General features: G+C 36.0%; 1 protein-coding gene across 2 annotated transcripts in view; it reads left to right on the plus strand.

Moving 5' to 3' along the window:
- Nucleotides 1-18,467, plus strand: part of ARIH1 (ariadne RBR E3 ubiquitin protein ligase 1) — a 105,954-nt gene that overhangs the window by 72,839 nt on the left and 14,648 nt on the right. For both annotated transcript variants that reach the window (XM_070468785.1, XM_070468786.1), the window contains 8 exons: nucleotides 1,410-1,502; nucleotides 2,007-2,062; nucleotides 6,534-6,600; nucleotides 7,890-7,996; nucleotides 10,485-10,527; nucleotides 11,047-11,118; nucleotides 13,825-13,955; nucleotides 17,113-17,170. In XM_070468785.1, coding sequence (XP_070324886.1) covers nucleotides 1,410-1,502; nucleotides 2,007-2,062; nucleotides 6,534-6,600; nucleotides 7,890-7,996; nucleotides 10,485-10,527; nucleotides 11,047-11,118; nucleotides 13,825-13,955; nucleotides 17,113-17,170 — 627 coding nt within the window. The remainder of the gene's footprint in view (nucleotides 1-1,409; nucleotides 1,503-2,006; nucleotides 2,063-6,533; nucleotides 6,601-7,889; nucleotides 7,997-10,484; nucleotides 10,528-11,046; nucleotides 11,119-13,824; nucleotides 13,956-17,112; nucleotides 17,171-18,467) is intronic.

Below are 18,467 nucleotides of genomic sequence, written 5' to 3' on the forward strand. Positions count from 1 at the left end.
TGGGAGGGGGGACTGGGATGGGGAATACATGTAAATCCATGGCTAATTCATTTCAATGTATAACAAAAACTGCTGTAATGATGTAAAACTAATTAGCCTCCAACTAATAAAAATAAATGGAAAAAAAAAAAGATTAGGCCAAAATGTTACTATTATTCTAATTATTCAAGTGTTACCACTATTCTGAAGAAGTATTTTGGTTTCCATAAGGTTTTATTTCCTAGGTTAGGTATATTCCAGTGCAGCTCCATGAAGTGTGGTATCTGTGTGGCATTTTAGAAATAACACCTTTGGGAGCTCCCTGGTAGTCCAGTGGTTAAAACTTGGTGCTTTCATTGCCGTGGTCCTGGGTTCAATTCCTGGTCGGGGAACTAAGATCCTGAAAACCAAGCAAGCAGTATGGCCAAAAAATAATAATAAAGTAACAGCTTTATTGAGATGTAATTCACATGCCATACAACTTGCTTATTTAAAATGGTCTTAAGCAAAAACAAAACAAAAAATAAATAAAATAAAATGGTCTTAAGCATAGTCACAGAGTTGTGTAGCCATCACCACAATTCATTTTCAAACATTTTAATAATCCTCCAAAGACCATTATCTTTTTATAGTCACTTCCTGTTCCCCTCAAGCTTGTTAGCCTTAGGCAACCACAAATCTACAAGTGAAATCAAACAATATGTGGTGTTTTGTGATTGGTTTATTTCACTTAGAATGTTTTCAAGGTTTGTCCACATTATAGAATGTGCTTTACTGCTTTTTATGGCTGAATAATTTTCTGTTATGTGGATATTCCACATTTTGCTTATTTATCAGTTGGTGGACATTGGAGTTGTTTCCAGTTTGGAGTTATTGTGGCTAATTCTGCTGTGAACATTTGTGTACAAGTTTTTATGTGGGTATATACCTAGCAGTGGAGTTGCTGAATCGTTTGGTAATAACTTAATTTTTTGAGAAACTGCCAGTGTTTTCCACTATTCCTGTACATTCCCACTAGAAGTGTTTGAGGGTTCTGATTTCTCCATATTCTTGTCAGCACTTTTATTGTGTCTTTTTGATTATAATTGTCCTAGTGGGTGTGAAGTGGTGTCTCATTGTGGCTTTGATTTACCTTTCCCTCATGATTAAGGATATTGAGCATCTTTTCATATGCTTATTGGTACAAACTTGTGTGCCTTTCCTAAAAATTATAAATATCTAATGTAGATTCATCTCTCATTGTTTTGTGTTTAATGAATTTGTGTGTATAGATTTTGCCACTTAGAAATTCGTTTTAGGAGCCCATTTAGTCCTTTCAGTTGGACATTTTAACCACTATGAGAAACATGATGTGATTGGTTCTTATTGAGTGACTATAGTGATTCTTCTGATAATTTCTTTTGAAAGTCCATATATTATTTTTGTTGCAGTATTTCACTGGCCTTGAATGTGGACATAAGTTTTGTATGCAGTGCTGGAGTGAATATTTAACTACCAAAATAATGGAAGAAGGCATGGGACAGGTAAAGATGCCAATTTGTTCTTGAGTTTTTGTTGTATTTCTTTTAAGTGTTTAGACTGTTACACAAATATAAACAGGTAAAGCATTCTGGGTTGTGAATTACATGTGACTCTTTTTTCTAGGTTAAAACAACTAAAAGATAATTGAGATTTTTTTCTTTTCTATTTACAATGTGATATTCCAGTTAAAAATCCAGTGCAGGTAATGTTTTCTCAGCAGGCATTAACATTTGTATTTATCAGGGTAAACTTGTTGAGAATTTTTGTTATATCTCTTGCCTTTGCCAGTTAAGTTTAATATTGAAAAACGAGTTGTTTGGGTTAGCAATTTTAGTTGCTTTATGGTGGCAAATATTCACATACAGGTTTCCTTTAAAAGAAAGGAAATGATTACAGTCCTATAAATGTTAAGGTATCCTCAGAACCTAGCAAAGTTCCTGGCAGTGGTAAACATTCAGTAAATATTTGTTGAATGAAGACATAGTTTAAATTTCGATCTTTTCCAGACTATTTCGTGTCCTGCTCATGGTTGTGATATCTTAGTGGATGACAACACAGTTATGTAAGTACTTTTGATAGATTCTGCATGTTGGCTATATATTAGTTGATTAAGCCATATTAATTTTTGCTCAACACCACACTGGAGGTGAACATTTGAAGTCTGGAGAGACTCTGTAACCTACATTCCTTTGTAGTACACAAGCCTGTTGGTAGCCTGGTTAAATGCCCAGTCAGTGTTTTGTTCAGTTGGCAATTCGTGACAGCCAGATTTCAGCGAAGCTTGCAGTTGGAGAATAGTTATGTTAGTGTGTCAGTTGATCTTCTGAGAAGCAGAGCCAGGACACCAGGACATAGTTAAAAGAGAAGGGGCTTTATTACGGATTGCATCTATGTAGGATGAATAGGAATAGGAGGAGTAGACAGACATGATACAGTTCTGACACCTGTTGAGAAAGAAGGAAGAAGAATTCAGTTGGAAGAGACTAAGACGGTGTGCAGCTGTGAGTCTCTGTCAGCCCTGTTGGGAACTCCAGTGCATAGATTTCCCACAGAGGAATACTTGGGTCAGCAGAAATGGCCAGGCCCTGGTACCAGTGTCACGCTCAGCCTCTCACTGGGAGCTAAGCAGGGGGATGTGGCCTCATCTAGAACGCTGCTACGAATCTCAAAGACACTGCAGCTGGAGGCTGTTGGCTAACTGCTGGCCTTGTGAAAGGCTCCCTTTTGAAGGAGCGAAAGAAACTTGAAGAAAGAGGTATGATTAGCTCCTGTACATGGGATAAAATCCAGAGTTGCTTAATTCCTGAGTCAGTGCTGTTTTTATAACCTCAGGCAGCCTAATTGATTTTAGTCTAGGAAGATAAATAGATTGAGGGCCTGAATGATCCACAGACAGATTTTATAATTAGTCCTGGATAATGGCCTGTATAGAAGGGTATGTCTGCATTTAAGTGCTGGGATTTGAGAGTAATAAGAGTAAAAGCAGTCATGGGTTTTAGTGAGCAAATTCTTAACCTAATGAAGCCATAAATTGACTTAACCAGCACAGTTCATAAAGCCACTGATTCCACTTTATTAATCCCAGCCTACTTTGGTTTACTAAAATACATTTACTCTTGTCGGCCTGTCTTTCAGTAAATCTTTTTTCCATTAACCATGTATGGTCTTAAAGTACCACCATCTTTCCAGTTGTCTTTATCTTGTCCTCTGGTACTTTAATTCTTTGTATTCTTTCCTCAGTACAGGTCACTGTATCTTTTCATTCATTCCACAAACATTTACTCCGAGCCTGTTTTGTTAGCACATATACCTAGGAGAACAAATTAAGATACATTTCCTTTCCCCAGGAGGTTCCTAATAACAAATGCATAGTTTACAGTTGATGCATACATGTTTGCCAAATCGTTTCAGTTGTGTCCAACTTTTTATGACCCTATGGACTGTACCCCCCAGGCTCCTCTGTCCATGGGGTTTCCCAGGCAAGAATACTGGAATAGGTTGCCATCCCCTTCTCCAGGGGATCTTCCTGACCCAGGGATTGAACCCCTGTCTGTTGTGTCTCCTGCATTAGCAGGCAGGTTCTTTACCATCACTGCTACCTAGGAAGCCCATTTTATGTGTAAATGTATGTATAAAGTACAGTTAACGTAGAAACACATTACCTAAAGAATTAGGGCATCTTAGGGAGAGATATCAAGGACTAAAAATTTTGTGTGGAGGGTAATAGTCCATGAGCTTCTCTTTTATGTATTCTGTCATGGCTAAAGTGCAAAGTAACAGATTACTAGAGATGAGGATGAAAAGAGTTTGACAGTTTGAGTTTTGTCATATAAGGTTATTAGGACTGATGAGATTTGCATTTTAGAAATAACCTAGGTAGGTAAAAGGAGGATAGTGTAGAGTAGGGAGGCATTTGGGCAGTGAGATGTGGTTAGAAGATTATTGTTTATAATGCCTGGTTAAATAAATAAATGTAAATCAACTTTAGATATTCTGACATTAAACATCTTTTTATGTTTATTTATTTGGCTGCATCTTAGTTATGGCACGTGGGATCTTCATTGCAGTGATGTGGGATCTTTCTCTGTGGCCTTTGGACTCCACAGTTGTGTGTGGCACAGGCTTAGTTGATGCATGGCATGTGGGATCTTAGTTCCCTTACCAGGGATTGTCGAACTTGTGTCCCCTGCGTTGAAGGCTGATTCTTAACCACTGGACCACCAAGGAAGCCCCTTAATTATTTTTTCTTTTTTTAAAAAATATTTAGTTATTTGACTGCACTGGATCTTAGTTGCAGCATGTGGAATTTAGTTCCCTAACCAGGGATCAAACCCATGTCGTCTGCGTTGGAAACACAGAGTCTTAGTCACTGGACCATGGGGGAAGTCCCATTATTTTTTAAATGATGTAAATTTCTCATAACATAATATTTACCTTTTTAACTAAAGTAGGCAGTTCAGTGGCTTTTTGAATACTAATGTGATATTGTGTAACCATCACCACTATCTAATTCCAGAACATTTTCATCACCTCCAAAAGAAATCCCATATCCACTGAATAGTTACTCTTGACTCCCTCCTCTCCCTAGACTCTGACAACCACTCATCTTTGCTGTCTGGATGGATTTGCTTACTCTGGACGTTTCATTTAAATGGAGTCATATAGTATATGACCTTTTGTGAATGGCTTCCTTGACTTAACATAATGTTTTCAAAGTTCATTCATGTTGTAGCATGTATAAGGACATCATTCCTTTTTATGGCTAAATAATGTTCCATTATACGGATATTCCATATTTTATTTCTCCATTAGTTCTTGGACATTTGAGTTATTTTTATTTTTTGTAGAAATCTTTGTTACTATTTGAATATTTGTGTGCAAGGTTTTTATTGAACACCTGTTTTTAATTCTCTTGAATGTTTATACCTTGGAGTGGAATTAATTATTGAGTCATATGGTAATTTTGTGTTTGGCTTTTTGAGGAACAGCCTTGTGCACTAATTACTTTTATCCCTCAGTTTCAACATGTGCAAAATCTGGAGGTTTACTCATTTGAAAAGTACTTACTAAATACTTTTCACAGGCCAGGCAGTTTACTGGACATAAGAGATCCTTTCATGGAGCTTATTGTTTGGTTGAGAATAGGGAATTAGGGAGGCAGATATTAAAGAATGGTTATATGATAGCTGTCTGATGAAAACTTCGACACATTGTGAAAAGAAGTATATAATTTGCCATGAGAACTGAAGGGGAGTGGTCTACATCTAGACTGGTATGGTGAGTTGTCAGGAAGGGCCCCCTTGAGTGAGTAACAGTACATCTTAGCTGAGTGAAATAATAATGATGGTGATGAATTCAGCTTCATCTAATATTCATTGAGTGCTTACTATTTGCCAGGCACTATGCTAGTCTCCCAGCTCGATTTCTGCTATCCATTTTACAGATTAGTAAACTGAAAACTGGGCTTCCCAGGTAGCTCAGTGGTAAAGTCCACCTGTCAAGCAGGAGATGTGGATTCGATCCCTGGGTTGGGAAGGTCCTCTGCAGAAGGAAATGGCAGCCCACTCCAGTATTCTTGCCTGGAAAATCCCATGGTCGGAGGAGCCTGGCAGGCTACAGTCCTGAAATGGGTTGCCATGCCCTCCTCCATGGGATCTTCCTAACCCAGGGATCGAAGCGAGGTCTCCCGCGTTGCAGGCCGTTTCTTCACTGTCTGAGCCACGGGGAGGCCCTGAGGAAGAAAGAGCACAGACGTGAGAGGAGCACAGGACAGGGCGGGGGGCTTTTGGGAGGGGGGTAGGGTGAGACTCAAGACGAGATTGGACTTCACATTTTTCTGGTACTGTTCCTAATAGCTTCTTTGGTGGTTACTCTCTCTGCTTTAATACCGTTTTCCTATAATACCCACAGGAGTGTTTAACTAGTGAAAATTAAATTTCAGGGTTCTTCACTTTCATGAGTTCCTGTGAGTTCAAGAAATTCTTGTGAATTACAGTATTCTAGGTGAATAAGGAAAGCCAGGTTGCAATTAGTAAGCATTTCTAATAAACTACCAAAAGATTTCAGAAGAAGGAGGCTATCTGAATTATATGTGCAAAACCTATATCCATTTCTGAACATTCCTGTCAAGATCCTTTTATTTCACACACTTGATTTTAGGGGAGGAGATCTTAGGAAAGCTGGCTAAGAATTGCTGCCTTAAGGCAAGATATGAGAGTCAGAAGACTGAAAGGGGCCTAAATTTGGCAATAGTTGGTAAGTCATTAGACTACAACACAAATACCAGTTGGGTAAAAATAGAATATTTAGAGTGTAAGAACCAGGGGGTGGAACATCTACCAAAATAAAACTATAGAAACTTTGGAATTATTGTTTTGGTTCCTATAGTTATATATGTTGACAGTTTATATATATTTTAGTACTTTAAATTTAAAGCAGTTTTCATACCAGAGCATTGAGATTTCATTTTATGAGTGTGGAAAATACCCTTAGCTGAAAACCTCCTAATAAACTATTTTTATTCTCACTTTCAGGCGCCTGATCACAGATTCAAAAGTTAAATTAAAGTATCAGCATTTAATAACAAATAGCTTTGTAGAGGTAAGTGATTTCTCATAAGTTTTCATTCTTTAAATAAAAGAAATTCTGTTTATTAATAGAAATACAGTTTAACTTACATAAGAAACACCTTTATGATAACTTCAGTTATTGTCTTTTTATGAAGCATACCAAAATACCTTTATTTTCAAAAGAATGTGACAAATCAATAAATAGATGTCTTTTCATAGATCTTAAGCTTTGATAAAATTATTTTTATAGTCTTTATCCTTAGCAGAGAACTGTAGCTGATTCTTAGTGATGTCGTGTTTAATCATGTTTGATACATTAGCCCTGCTGTATCTCTGCTTGTTTTACCTTCCTTCCATTACCAGTAAACTTTGTTAAAAAATAATTGTGTAGTGTTTTTTGTTTGTTGTTTCAAATATGGCTTAACAGAAAAGAAATTGTCAAACCACGGCCTGCCTGCTTTTTGTAAATACACGTTTATTTGAACACGCCCGTGTATTCTGCGACTGCTTTTGTGCTTCAGTGGCAGAGTTGAGTAGTTGCTAAAGAATGGCCTATGGAGCCAAATATAGCTCCTCTCTGGCTCCATGTGGAAGAAGTTTGCCAGCCCCTGTGTAAGAGCTTGAGTGTAACTTGGTATTTCACTTCTAGAAAGTAATTTTAATTTTTATTAGCAGTTAAACTGAAAGTCTTCTAAAAATAACATTTTTTAAGAATAATACCTTTTTTTAAATGGTCAATAAACTTGAATTCTGGTGGAGTGTTCCTTGAGCAATGTTTTGTCCCATAATAAAAATGTATCAAAAGTTACATTTCTTTTGAAGAACTAAAATGCAACCATTGCTGTGGTTTAGGAACTGGTTTTTGTTCTTAGAAGAACTTTTTATGGTCAAAGAGAGAGTTCCATGTGTATTCTTCAGCTTGTTTCATACAGCATATGAACTCCTTCCCTGAGTAGAAGCATTATCTTATTTTTTTTCATCTTTTAAAATTGCCCTGAAATAGAACCATACACAAATGATGTTTGTTAATGATCACATAATGGTGATCATTTATTTTAAAGATTCTCAGTGGGATTTTGAAGATAGAACAAGAGATAGTTTATAATTCCAGGTATTCAAGTGATCTATAATCTTAGAAAGACAGTACATCCAAAAGCATTGCTGTAAAAGACTATTGGTGTCAGGGTTTTATATGCTTGTGACACCATCCGCACTTTATGATAGTGAGGAAGTAGTATACATAATTGCATGGTGTACTGGGAAATCTTGCATCATGATTTAATTTGCTGTCATTTTTTAATTTTCTAATTTGTATTTCAGTGCAATCGACTGTTAAAGTGGTGTCCTGCCCCAGACTGCCACCATGTTGTTAAAGTTCAATATCCTGATGCTAAACCTGTTCGCTGCAAATGTGGGCGCCAGTTTTGGTAAGCACGTGGTTTCCTAAATTGAAGTAGTATACATAGCTTTTCTGTTTATTTTTGGTAGTGAAATAGAAACATTTCTTTACCTCAGGTAGGTGGGTGATAACTGATTTTAAATAGCATATATTTCTTTTAAATAAAACTTAGCATTAAAAGTCTCATATCTTAAGATAATTTTTCCTGTTTCTATGTTGCTGTAAGTTTTGGATTTATTTTCTTATGGGAATAAAAGTGCAGCTGTAATCACTTTTTCTTGTATCCTCCATTGGCACATATGTAGGAGCAAACTTAAAGATCTGGGATAAGAACTCCACTCTCATTTCTGATTAACTGCTTATTTTGTCACTTTGTTTTTTGTTCCCTTATGGCTCATGATTAGTTTTCAGATTATCTCAGGAAATACAGAGTTAGGTGTTTTTAATTTCCTTTGTTCATATGAGTTTAATCTTGGTCCTAAAAAATATGTAGCTAAATTTGGAAAGATAAAACTTGGTTGATTAGATGTTGATTAAATCTTTTAGTTGTTGATTAGATCTTTTTTAACTAAGAGTTTTTCTCTGGGGCTTCTGGCCACAGCTTTCTTGGTAACCTGGATTCTTGGAGTAGCATAGCCTTTGAATTCTAGGTTCAACTTAGCAGGGAATTTCCATTACTACACATTAGAGACCATTCCTTTATGGATCTTTTAGGAATGAGAAGCTGTTCAAACCAAAGGGCTCTATAGCTAGCAAATACACATGTTATTGGTTTTCCATATCATTCTCTTGTTGTTGTTTTGTTTCTGTTTTGGTCATGGGTATGCATTTTGTGGGATCTTATTTCCCTGACCAGGGTTTGAACCCAGGCCCTTGGCAGTGAGAGGATGGAGTCCTAACCACTGGCCCTCTAGGGAATTGGCTCTGTATCATTCTTTTTTTCCTCCAAACAGCAATAGAATTAGTCTTAGCATCATTAATACTAAATATTTCCCAAAAGAATAGATAAACTCATGGAGATTGAGTTTGTGTAAAATACATGCTATTTTGGTAAAGGTTATACATTATCATTTCAGAATTTACTTTGTAGACAGTGTGGAATCTAATTTCCTTCCCTGCTTTTAAATATATTTTGTGAATGAAGTATTTCAAATACAGATTTAGTATAGAGAATAACAGCAATACTTAAATATTTATAAAGTTACAGCCCTCCTTAATCAAAATCAGTTTGTTTTTGTCAAGAAATAAAACATGTAAGATACATTTGAAGCTTCTTGATGTTCCCTTCTCTATTCCATTCCCCGTCTTCTTTTCCAGAAGTAACCATTATCCTGGCTTCATTTAACCTGAGAGCACTTTATTCTTCTAATTTGCAAAGGATTTTTGGCATTCCCAAAGTACTTGATTAGCTAATTAATCAGCCATTCCACGGTTATTTTTTTTGCAAGCATTTGTTTTCATTCTTAGTAGTGTTAGTTGCTCAGTTGTGTCTGATTCTTTGCGACCCTGTGCACTTTAGCCTGCCTCGCTCCTCTGTTCATGGAATTTTAAGGCAAAGATACTGGAATGGGTTGCCATTTCCTTCTCCAGGGGATCTTGCTGATCCAGGGATAGAACCAGGGTCTCCAGTGTTGCAGGCAGACTCTTTACCATCTGAGCCACAAGGGCAGTGTTTATTCTTAATTTGTACTTTTTAAACAAATACATATACCATGCTCCTAGAAAGCAGAAAGGAATTAGCAGTTAACATAGTCTTAGAGAATATGTAGTCATCATCTTTTGTCTTGTACCTTGTTTGGCACACTATACTAGGCTGAGGTTCATTGTTTGGATCTTGTGAAAATATGTGACCTATTTCCCACATACTGTGCATTAGTACTAAAGTATGGAATTACCATACGAAGTCAGACTAGCTCTTCATCTGGAATGTTAAAATATTTAATAAATGCCTGTGAAGCCTTGGTTGAAATTTAAGTTCAGATTATTGAACATGATTTCATTTTAGTTCAGTTAGACAGTGGTTGCAGCAAGGAATTACACATATTAAAAACTATCAGAAAAATACAGCTCTAACTAAACTGATTGTATTGTCTTAACAGTTTGGTCTGGAGAAGGGCATGGCAACCCACTCCAGTATTCTAGCCTGGAGAATCCCCTTGGACAGAGGAGCCTGGTGGGCTCTATCTAGTCCATGGGGTCGCAGAGAGTCGGACATGACGGAGCAGCTAAGCACACAGCACACAGTAGTTGGGTAGCTAGTCAGTCATTTATCCTGTAATCGTCATTATAAACCGTCTTTATCCTTCATTTCACACACAGACGCTTGGTATGTGCTGGCCCTAGTACTAAGTGCTAAATAAATTACTACAGAGTAAAATAGACATGGGTCCTGTCCTTGTATTTGCCAGTCCCTGGAAACTGGTGAAAGTACTGAGGTACTGTAAAGCATGAGGTTGTTTGTTTGTTTACTCACAGTAGGTAGGACTTAATTCTTTAACTCTTGTGTCACTTAACAGCTTTAACTGTGGAGAAAATTGGCATGACCCTGTTAAATGTAAGGTGAGTGTGCCTGGCATTTTCATTTTTAAATAAGGTAGTAGAGTACTTCTAAGACTTGATAACTTTTAAGTCACAGCCCACATTTTGTTATTTATTCATTGGTAGTTGGAACATGGTATTTTGTCCTTTTTATTTCGTGTGATCTTTGCAAATATTCAGGGAACATTCCTTAGGAATAAAGTCTTCTCCTAATTATCAGGATGATGAGGGTTAAGGCACCTCCCTTGGACTGCTTTATAATTAGCTAAAGGGAATGACACACCTTGCAGCTAGGCTTCTTGTTGAGCTCTAGGTTCCCCACTTAGTTGCAGCCAGAGAAAGTCCTCCTTTGGTTGATTTTTTTTTTTTTTAATGTACCTGGACTATAAATGAGAATCACAGGATTTCTTGGAAAGGCAGTAAATCCAGTGATAATCCTGTCTTTTGGCTTTTATGTTTAAGCTTGACTATATTTATGTTGATGTCATTTGCTATCCTTAAGTCTTCTGTTGTGCTGTAACAGTTTTTGTTTTCAAACAGTGGTTGAAGAAGTGGATTAAAAAGTGTGATGATGACAGTGAAACCTCTAATTGGATTGCAGCCAACACAAAGGTTGGTATCTTCCTTCAGTAAACCCTTGGTTTTGAAACTGATCAGAATAGGTGTATCAACGTCAAAAGCAGTAAGTTTACCTACTAAAGGGCCTTGTTTTCCCTTTTAGTTGATTAAAGTTTGCTTTTTGTTTTCAGAAAGATTGCCTATTAATGATTATCCTTTGTTTTACTGTTTGTTTTATTGAATACTCTACTGTAGTATGCGTAATACTCTGCTTTAGTTTTCTTCCATCAGAAAAGTAGTGGTTGCTTAATCAGTTTTCTACCCTGGGGTTTGATAATATCTTTTCATGTAAATTCTTGACTGCCTTCTAGTATACCAATGTAGAGTTTATTATATCTAGCCTTTTTTTTTTTTTTTAAACTAGACTATATTTCTGCCTCTTAAAATCTCCAGGGTTTAACTTTTAAGGAGTTATTCTTTAGGGGGCAGTATTGAGTCAGAGTTAATGAGTAACTTTATTATGTAACTGAACTGGGCTTAACAAATTGAATGTTTTCAATATGTTAAACTTCCAAAATATGATTTACTAAAAGACTTGATTCCTGAAAAATGGAAGCTTAAGGATAACATGAGTATCCTTGGTTTTGGGGGGTTTATTTTTTGAATTCATTGGTCGTGATACTAGTTTCAGAGTTCAGTATCTTTATGACATAAACCACGTCTTAAACCCTAGAGGAATGTCTTGCAAATGCAAATAAACTTGAACACCTTTCTTTTCTGTCCCTAAGTGGTAAACATTTGAATCCAAACTGTGTACCCAGCCAATTTTTTGTAGGAAATTATATAAACATCCAATCTTACCTCCTATCTGAATAGGAAGAGTGGTGAATAATAGTGTTATTCATGGGCTGTTTATTTTTACTGTTGTCTTTCACATATGATGATGATGCTTTAAAGAATATTGAGTTGTTTGACCAGAGTTAGTTATAACTTTGCAGTCTTCCATCACTCAGTCATGGGATAATGATAAGGAGTGCTTAAATGACCGCCAGCACATGATTCTGTACCACTGATACCTGCTCTACCCCAAAAGATTAAAACATGTGTACATTTCTGTCTCCCAGAAAGCATTGGCAATAAAACAGTCCTGTTGTATAAAACAAATACCCACATCTTTGGGGAATATAGTTTTGAAATCAGCATTTCTATGTCTCTGAAACTAGCATGATAAACATACCTTATGGCACTTAAGAAAACCTTACTATAATGTCAGAAAATGGTTGCTTTTTTATTTTTTAAAAAATTTCCTGTTACTCAAGCATTCTTCTTCAAAAATTGAAGATTTCTCCACCAGAAATGTTCATTAAAGTCCTAGATTCTTAAATATGCTGTCAGATTAGTATTTAGAATAGAGCAGTTGTATTTTCCCTAAGTAGTTTGATTACAAACTACACTCTTCTGCATCTGGAAAAATCCCTACGTACTCCAAATCCCCAAGATATTTAAAATCGGGAGTATAGGTTTGAATATGCTTGACTTTGTTTAGAGGGTAGATTATTAAGTAAGAATGGCAATTTGTAATAATAGATTTATCTAGTTGGAGGTTTTGAGATAAAACTGAGGGTTTTTCTGAAATGGAGACATGCAGAAGCTTATTTTGTTACCAGATTTGCAGGTTGTTGTTATATTAAGAAATCAATGCTATTTAGTTAATTATAGCCAAGATATACAGAATGAAACATATTTTAGGCCTGAAATTTGCCTCTTTGGGAAGATGGTAGTATTTTTTATGTGAGTGACTTCAAAAATCTCATGGTATTGACCTCTTTTGAATTACTATAGTTTATGGACAGTAAAGTCTGTTCACTTAAGCTGAATTATAGAAATATTATGTTGGGTGATACTTTCCTTCCTTTTGGGAGTAATAGACATCAACACAAAAACATACAGCAAAAATCCAAGCTTTACATCTTATTCATAGTTTTATTAAAAATAATGAGTAGGTTTTATTCTCTAAATTTTTCAAGAGGAAAAAAATTAGATGTGCCCACAGGTTATGACTTTGGCTCATTAGCAACCAAGAGAACGATACAGACTTGGGCAGGCGGATGTAATCTCTGCAGCACGGTTACAAAGGAACCACAATGAAAAGATGTTAACAAGGGTATTTGGCAGAAGAAAGTTGGGAAATTCAGTAGCCGCAAAGAGAATTATCAGTCTTGCTTGCCTGACTCTTAAGGCCAAATTGCTTGGGTTTGAATCCTAACTCTACCGTTTCCTACTTGTATAACCTTGGATTAGTTTCTTTAAAATTTTCTCTTAGTTTATTCATCTGATGAATGGAAATGGGAGTAAGACCACTATAAGGATTATGAGTTAATGCATGTAGAACACTGAGAACAGTGTATGGGATACAGGAAGTATTCAATTATTATTTCCAGATGGCACTAGAACAATATGTTTACAGGAACAAAATGTTTAACCTCTCATAAAACTGTTATTACTATGTGTATGGTTAAAAGTACTTAAAATGTTTTTGTCCCCCAACCCCACTAAAACAAATCCTTAAATTGTCATGCATCTTAAAAAACCTGTAATAATAACTCATTTTCAATAGTACTTAAGTGTTTGACACTGTTCTAAGTGCTTTACATGTATCAATCACAATAAATCACAGTATTAATTTAAAAATAAACCATATATAGAACTGGCTTCTCCTCAGTGTAGCATTGACACCAACTTTATAGTTTCTCTTCATAGGAATGTCCCAAATGCCATGTCACAATTGAGAAGGATGGCGGTTGTAATCACATGGTCTGTCGTAACCAGAACTGTAAAGCAGAGTTTTGCTGGGTGTGTCTTGGCCCTTGGGAACCACATGGATCTGCCTGGTAGGTTGGGGAAATGAAGGGAAAACATGTTCACATAACTGTGTGATGTATCTGCCTCATATTATGAATAAGGTTTCTGCCTCATGAAAATCACCCTCTAACTTGGGACTAGATAAATGAATACAGGGTGTGATCAGTGTTAGAAGTGTATGCGAGATATCCAAAGAGAGAGTTTAATTGGGTTTATTTCACAGAGCAGGTAATAGCTGAGTTGACTTTAAGGAAGACTAAGAGCTCCATTTGTTCAAAAAGTGGCAGGAGAAACATTCAGGGCAAAAGGAGCAACATGAGCAAAGGTAGAAGAATGTGATAGTACATGACTTACTCAGAAAAGAGTTGTGTTGTCTAATGTGTCTCTCTAGACAATAATTAAAAACTAAGAGACTTGGCAGAACCCAATCCACAGTTGTGTTTTAGTTATCCTGCATGCAATTAGACAAAAAAAATTCGTCCCAAACTTTAAGAACTGGAAAATTACCCAATGAAATCCAGAGTTTTAGCATTCATTGAAACATAACAACAGGCCTGCATTTCTTTTAGACAAAAATCACCTGGAATTGGTTGGTTGCTTTTTAGATGGAGCCTTTACTGCAGTTTAATGTTTTCCCTAAGACCAAAGCTTATTGGCATTTTCGTGTCTTATGATGGCACATTTGGTAGTGATACATACCTTTGTTTCCTGCATGTTTCTTATCATGTGTGTGGGGAAAATGCAAATTAGATTGAGGATGTCTTGTTGCATTTTTCTCAAAACAAGAAAAATGAGAGCTAGCGCATCTCCTGGTAAATGTGAAAATATTTCTGGGAGTTATAATGTGCAGATTGCCCTTTTCACTAGTTTGTTATTTGCATTTGTCTCCTGTTGGTGTTTGAGTTTGTGGCCCCTCATAAATTGTGGGGAACAGGAAAAGAGAAAGTAGACTGGGACCTGAAGTAGTTTGGACAATTACCAGAAGTATTTTAACTAATAGTAACAACATTAGATCTGTAGTTTAGGTGAGAATGCTCTGTATTAGGTGCTTTCCATACCTTATCTGGACATTGTGGTTGCTTTGTAGAGAGTTGGGGGGAGAATTGCAAGCTCAAGACAAGATGAGGAGAATCTGAACTTAAGACAATGGCAAGCCTTCCCTTTTAGTTACTTTTGGAGTGTTCATTCATATCATTAATTAGAGGAATAGTAAGAGGGATTGTCTGAAATTGATTCTAAACTAGGTAAAAACTAATTGGTTAGGTGAAAAAAAGAAAGTGATTTTACTACTGTCAGAGCCAAGGAAAGATATTTGGGGTTTAGGAATGCAAGCTGAAGGATTAGCATGTTCCCGGAAACTAAATTAATTTGAGTGTATATAAACAAGTTTAGTGAAGAGGAGAGGGAATGGAGGAGAAGTATTAAAGAGACTTTTGTTTGTATATAAGAAATCTCTGATCACAACTCAAATTGTAAATGAACTGGGTTGAAAAATGAAAGGGGGTACAAAACAAATGGCGACTGCAGAAGCATGAAAAGTGACCCGGACCGGGGGTGTCAGAAATGTTGCCTGCGTCTTGCCTTTTCTTATGGCTAACATTGTGAATGAGTCCTTTGCTGTGCTTTCTTGTTTAAATCAGAAAATATCTCAGAATCTTCAAAGTAACATTCCAAATAGCACTATCAGTCATCTCAGTTGGAAATATAGATGAGCCCTCCTTGCTTTCTTGACTTCAAAATTCTTAATGTTGGCAGAGTAAAGCCCAGAGTGAGTTGAGGCTTAAAAATATCTAACAAATATCAAAAGGAAAGTTTTTTGAGGATATATCAGTTAGGAAGAAAATGTGTTAATTGTTGACCAGTAGATAGAGAGGAGAGGGATCTTCAGGCTTATTTGTGAGTAGAATAATTATTGGTAAGAGAGGATTATTAATCAAGGTGGGGGACAATAAATGTCTCTTGACTCAGGTGAATTGTGGTCTGGGTTACTTTAAAAACTTCGAGTTGCAAATCAGTGAGAAAATAGATTTGTGTCTTCCTAGTGGAATGCTTTAAGGTTTGCTGAAAGGCTTTGTCCACATCTTTTTTATTCACGTAAACTATATACTGCTTTTCTGTTCAGTTGTATTGATGATTTTCTTGAATTAATATAAAAATTTTATATACATTTTGGGGTTATATCAAAGAGGGATATTGAATATATAAACCATTGTAATATTAAAGGATTTGACAAGCTGGAATAATAAATTCAGTTTAACAAGATTTATATTAAATTCAAAATTCTTCTAAAAAGGTCATCGTTAAAAAGATTTTGAAGATATGAATCCACTAGTTAAGAGCATGGGTCTCAATTGGCAGAAGGGCATCAGATTAATTTCTACCTCTGAAACTCTTCTTTTGTGATCTTAAATATGTTGCTTATCGTCTCAAAATTGGATTCTTCATCTGCTCAGTGAGGATAATGATACATATTTCATAAGGTAATTGAGGGGATTAAATGTGATAGTACAGTTAAAGTCTTTAGTAAGTGGATAGAATATAGTATATGTCAGTTGTACTCATAATGTAGGCTCCCATAAAATAAAATGGGTAATCAGAAGAAGAAGTGCCCGTCCTACACATCTCCACTCTGAGCTGACTTCTCTGGGCAGATTTCCCCTTGCTCCTCATTTTGTATGTTGAGTTTTTGGGGATTCTCATAAACTGTTAAGAGCATGTAAAGCACATAGCACAGCACTTGTTACACAACACTCTGTCAGCAGTTGGTTCTCTTTGGTGTATACAGGTGAGGGTAACAAGGTGAGTAATCCTGGAAAGATTGAAAATATTTGGCTAAATAACAGACAGTGTAGGAGATGAGATAGTCTCTTTCTTCAAAAAAGGAATTAGAAGTTCAAGCTACAGTTGGTAAATGGAAGAATAACAATGTTTTCCAATGATTATCAGTAAACTTATTTGAGTGGACTACCTCAGGGGGGTGGGAAACTGCTTATTACTAACAGAGAAGAGACACACTCTTTTGGAAAGGATTCAAACACCTATGGGCTTTTTTTCCTCCCCACCTCGTTTTATCTTTGTAAAGGAGAATATCAACTCTACATAATCGCTAAATCCAGGCTAAAATTCTGTGATTTGTTCCCTTTTCATTGACTTATGGCTTTATGGAATCCTCTTTACTTACTTCAGGTACAACTGTAACCGCTATAATGAGGATGATGCAAAGGCAGCAAGAGACGCACAGGAGGTAAGTACATTTATTTTCAGGTAGCGGTTGAACAGGAATGTGCATTATATGATGATTAGGGAATAATTTAGCAAAAGAGTTCAATTCTGAAAGATTTGTTAAAGGATACTCCAATAAATACTGCATATCTGTGTACATGTAGAAAGGGAATCTTATGCAGAATACATATTAGGAGTATTCCTATTTATAGATGTGTTTGCATTTTAAAAAAAAATCAATCTAGTCATATAGCATACTTCCAGGTTTCAGTAGTCTTCAGTAGCAAGATTTTCCCTTCCCAGCAAAGAGTCTAAAGAACAGTATTTGTTAAATGGCACTGCTGCTATTTATGTGCAGCCTCACTTCTTTTTAATTAATTAATTAATGACTTCATTGTTCATCAAGAAGTTCTAATGATTTTAGGTAACTTGGAATGAACTGTCTCAGGAGGTAGGGATTTCCCTATTACTGAATAAGGAAATAACCCACTTTTATAGAAGAGGGGATTCAGACTCTTGGTGTGGATTAGATTCAGTAACACTTTGAATTCCTTTCAGCCTGGTAATTCTGCCTTAATAGTAGAATTCTAGAATTTAGTCATACCTTACATTCATACATTCTGTATTGAAATTCCCCATTTCTCCTCCCAAAATCTTTTAAAATGACTTGTCTTGCCAAGATGCAAGCCAGAACACGACCTGTTTGTTATTATTTCACTTTTCAAAGGCTCCTTTAAAATTTCTTTAAATTACTGTAAATACAAAAGAATATATTTACAGAACCTAGGCTATCATATTACAGATGTTTACAGTATTTGTGATCCTTTAAAGGGGGGAAAAAACCACAGATAACAGTGTTGGTTTACATTATATTCATTATAAATATTACTATATTAACTGTGTTTAAAGTAAAACCAGCTGGACTATTTTAAGTAGCTATACAACCAAACAAAGAAACCCACAACCAGTGAAACTCAAGTAAAAACTAATTAGATAAGTTATTTGTTGAAATTAAATTACTGTTGATAGCTAAGTCCCAGAATTTTTTTATTTAGTACTACTATAAGTACCACGTGATCATTTGTTCTCTCATCAGTTTTCTATATATCAGCCATTGCCTTTTCACCCCTACAGTGCATCAAAATTTGATTTGATTTGATCAGAATTTATTATTAATGTATTTCCTGTCACTTATTCTCAACTCTGGTTCAGTTAATACGGCTTGATACCAGTTTTAGCCATTTTACAAATGTAAGACCTAAAAGCATTGATTCTGGTAAGTTTATTCAGGTGGTCCAGTGTGTTTTCTTCAGGTTATT

This window comes from Odocoileus virginianus, chromosome 6 (assembly GCF_023699985.2).
Source record: "Odocoileus virginianus isolate 20LAN1187 ecotype Illinois chromosome 6, Ovbor_1.2, whole genome shotgun sequence".
Lineage (NCBI taxonomy): Eukaryota > Metazoa > Chordata > Mammalia > Artiodactyla > Cervidae > Odocoileus > Odocoileus virginianus.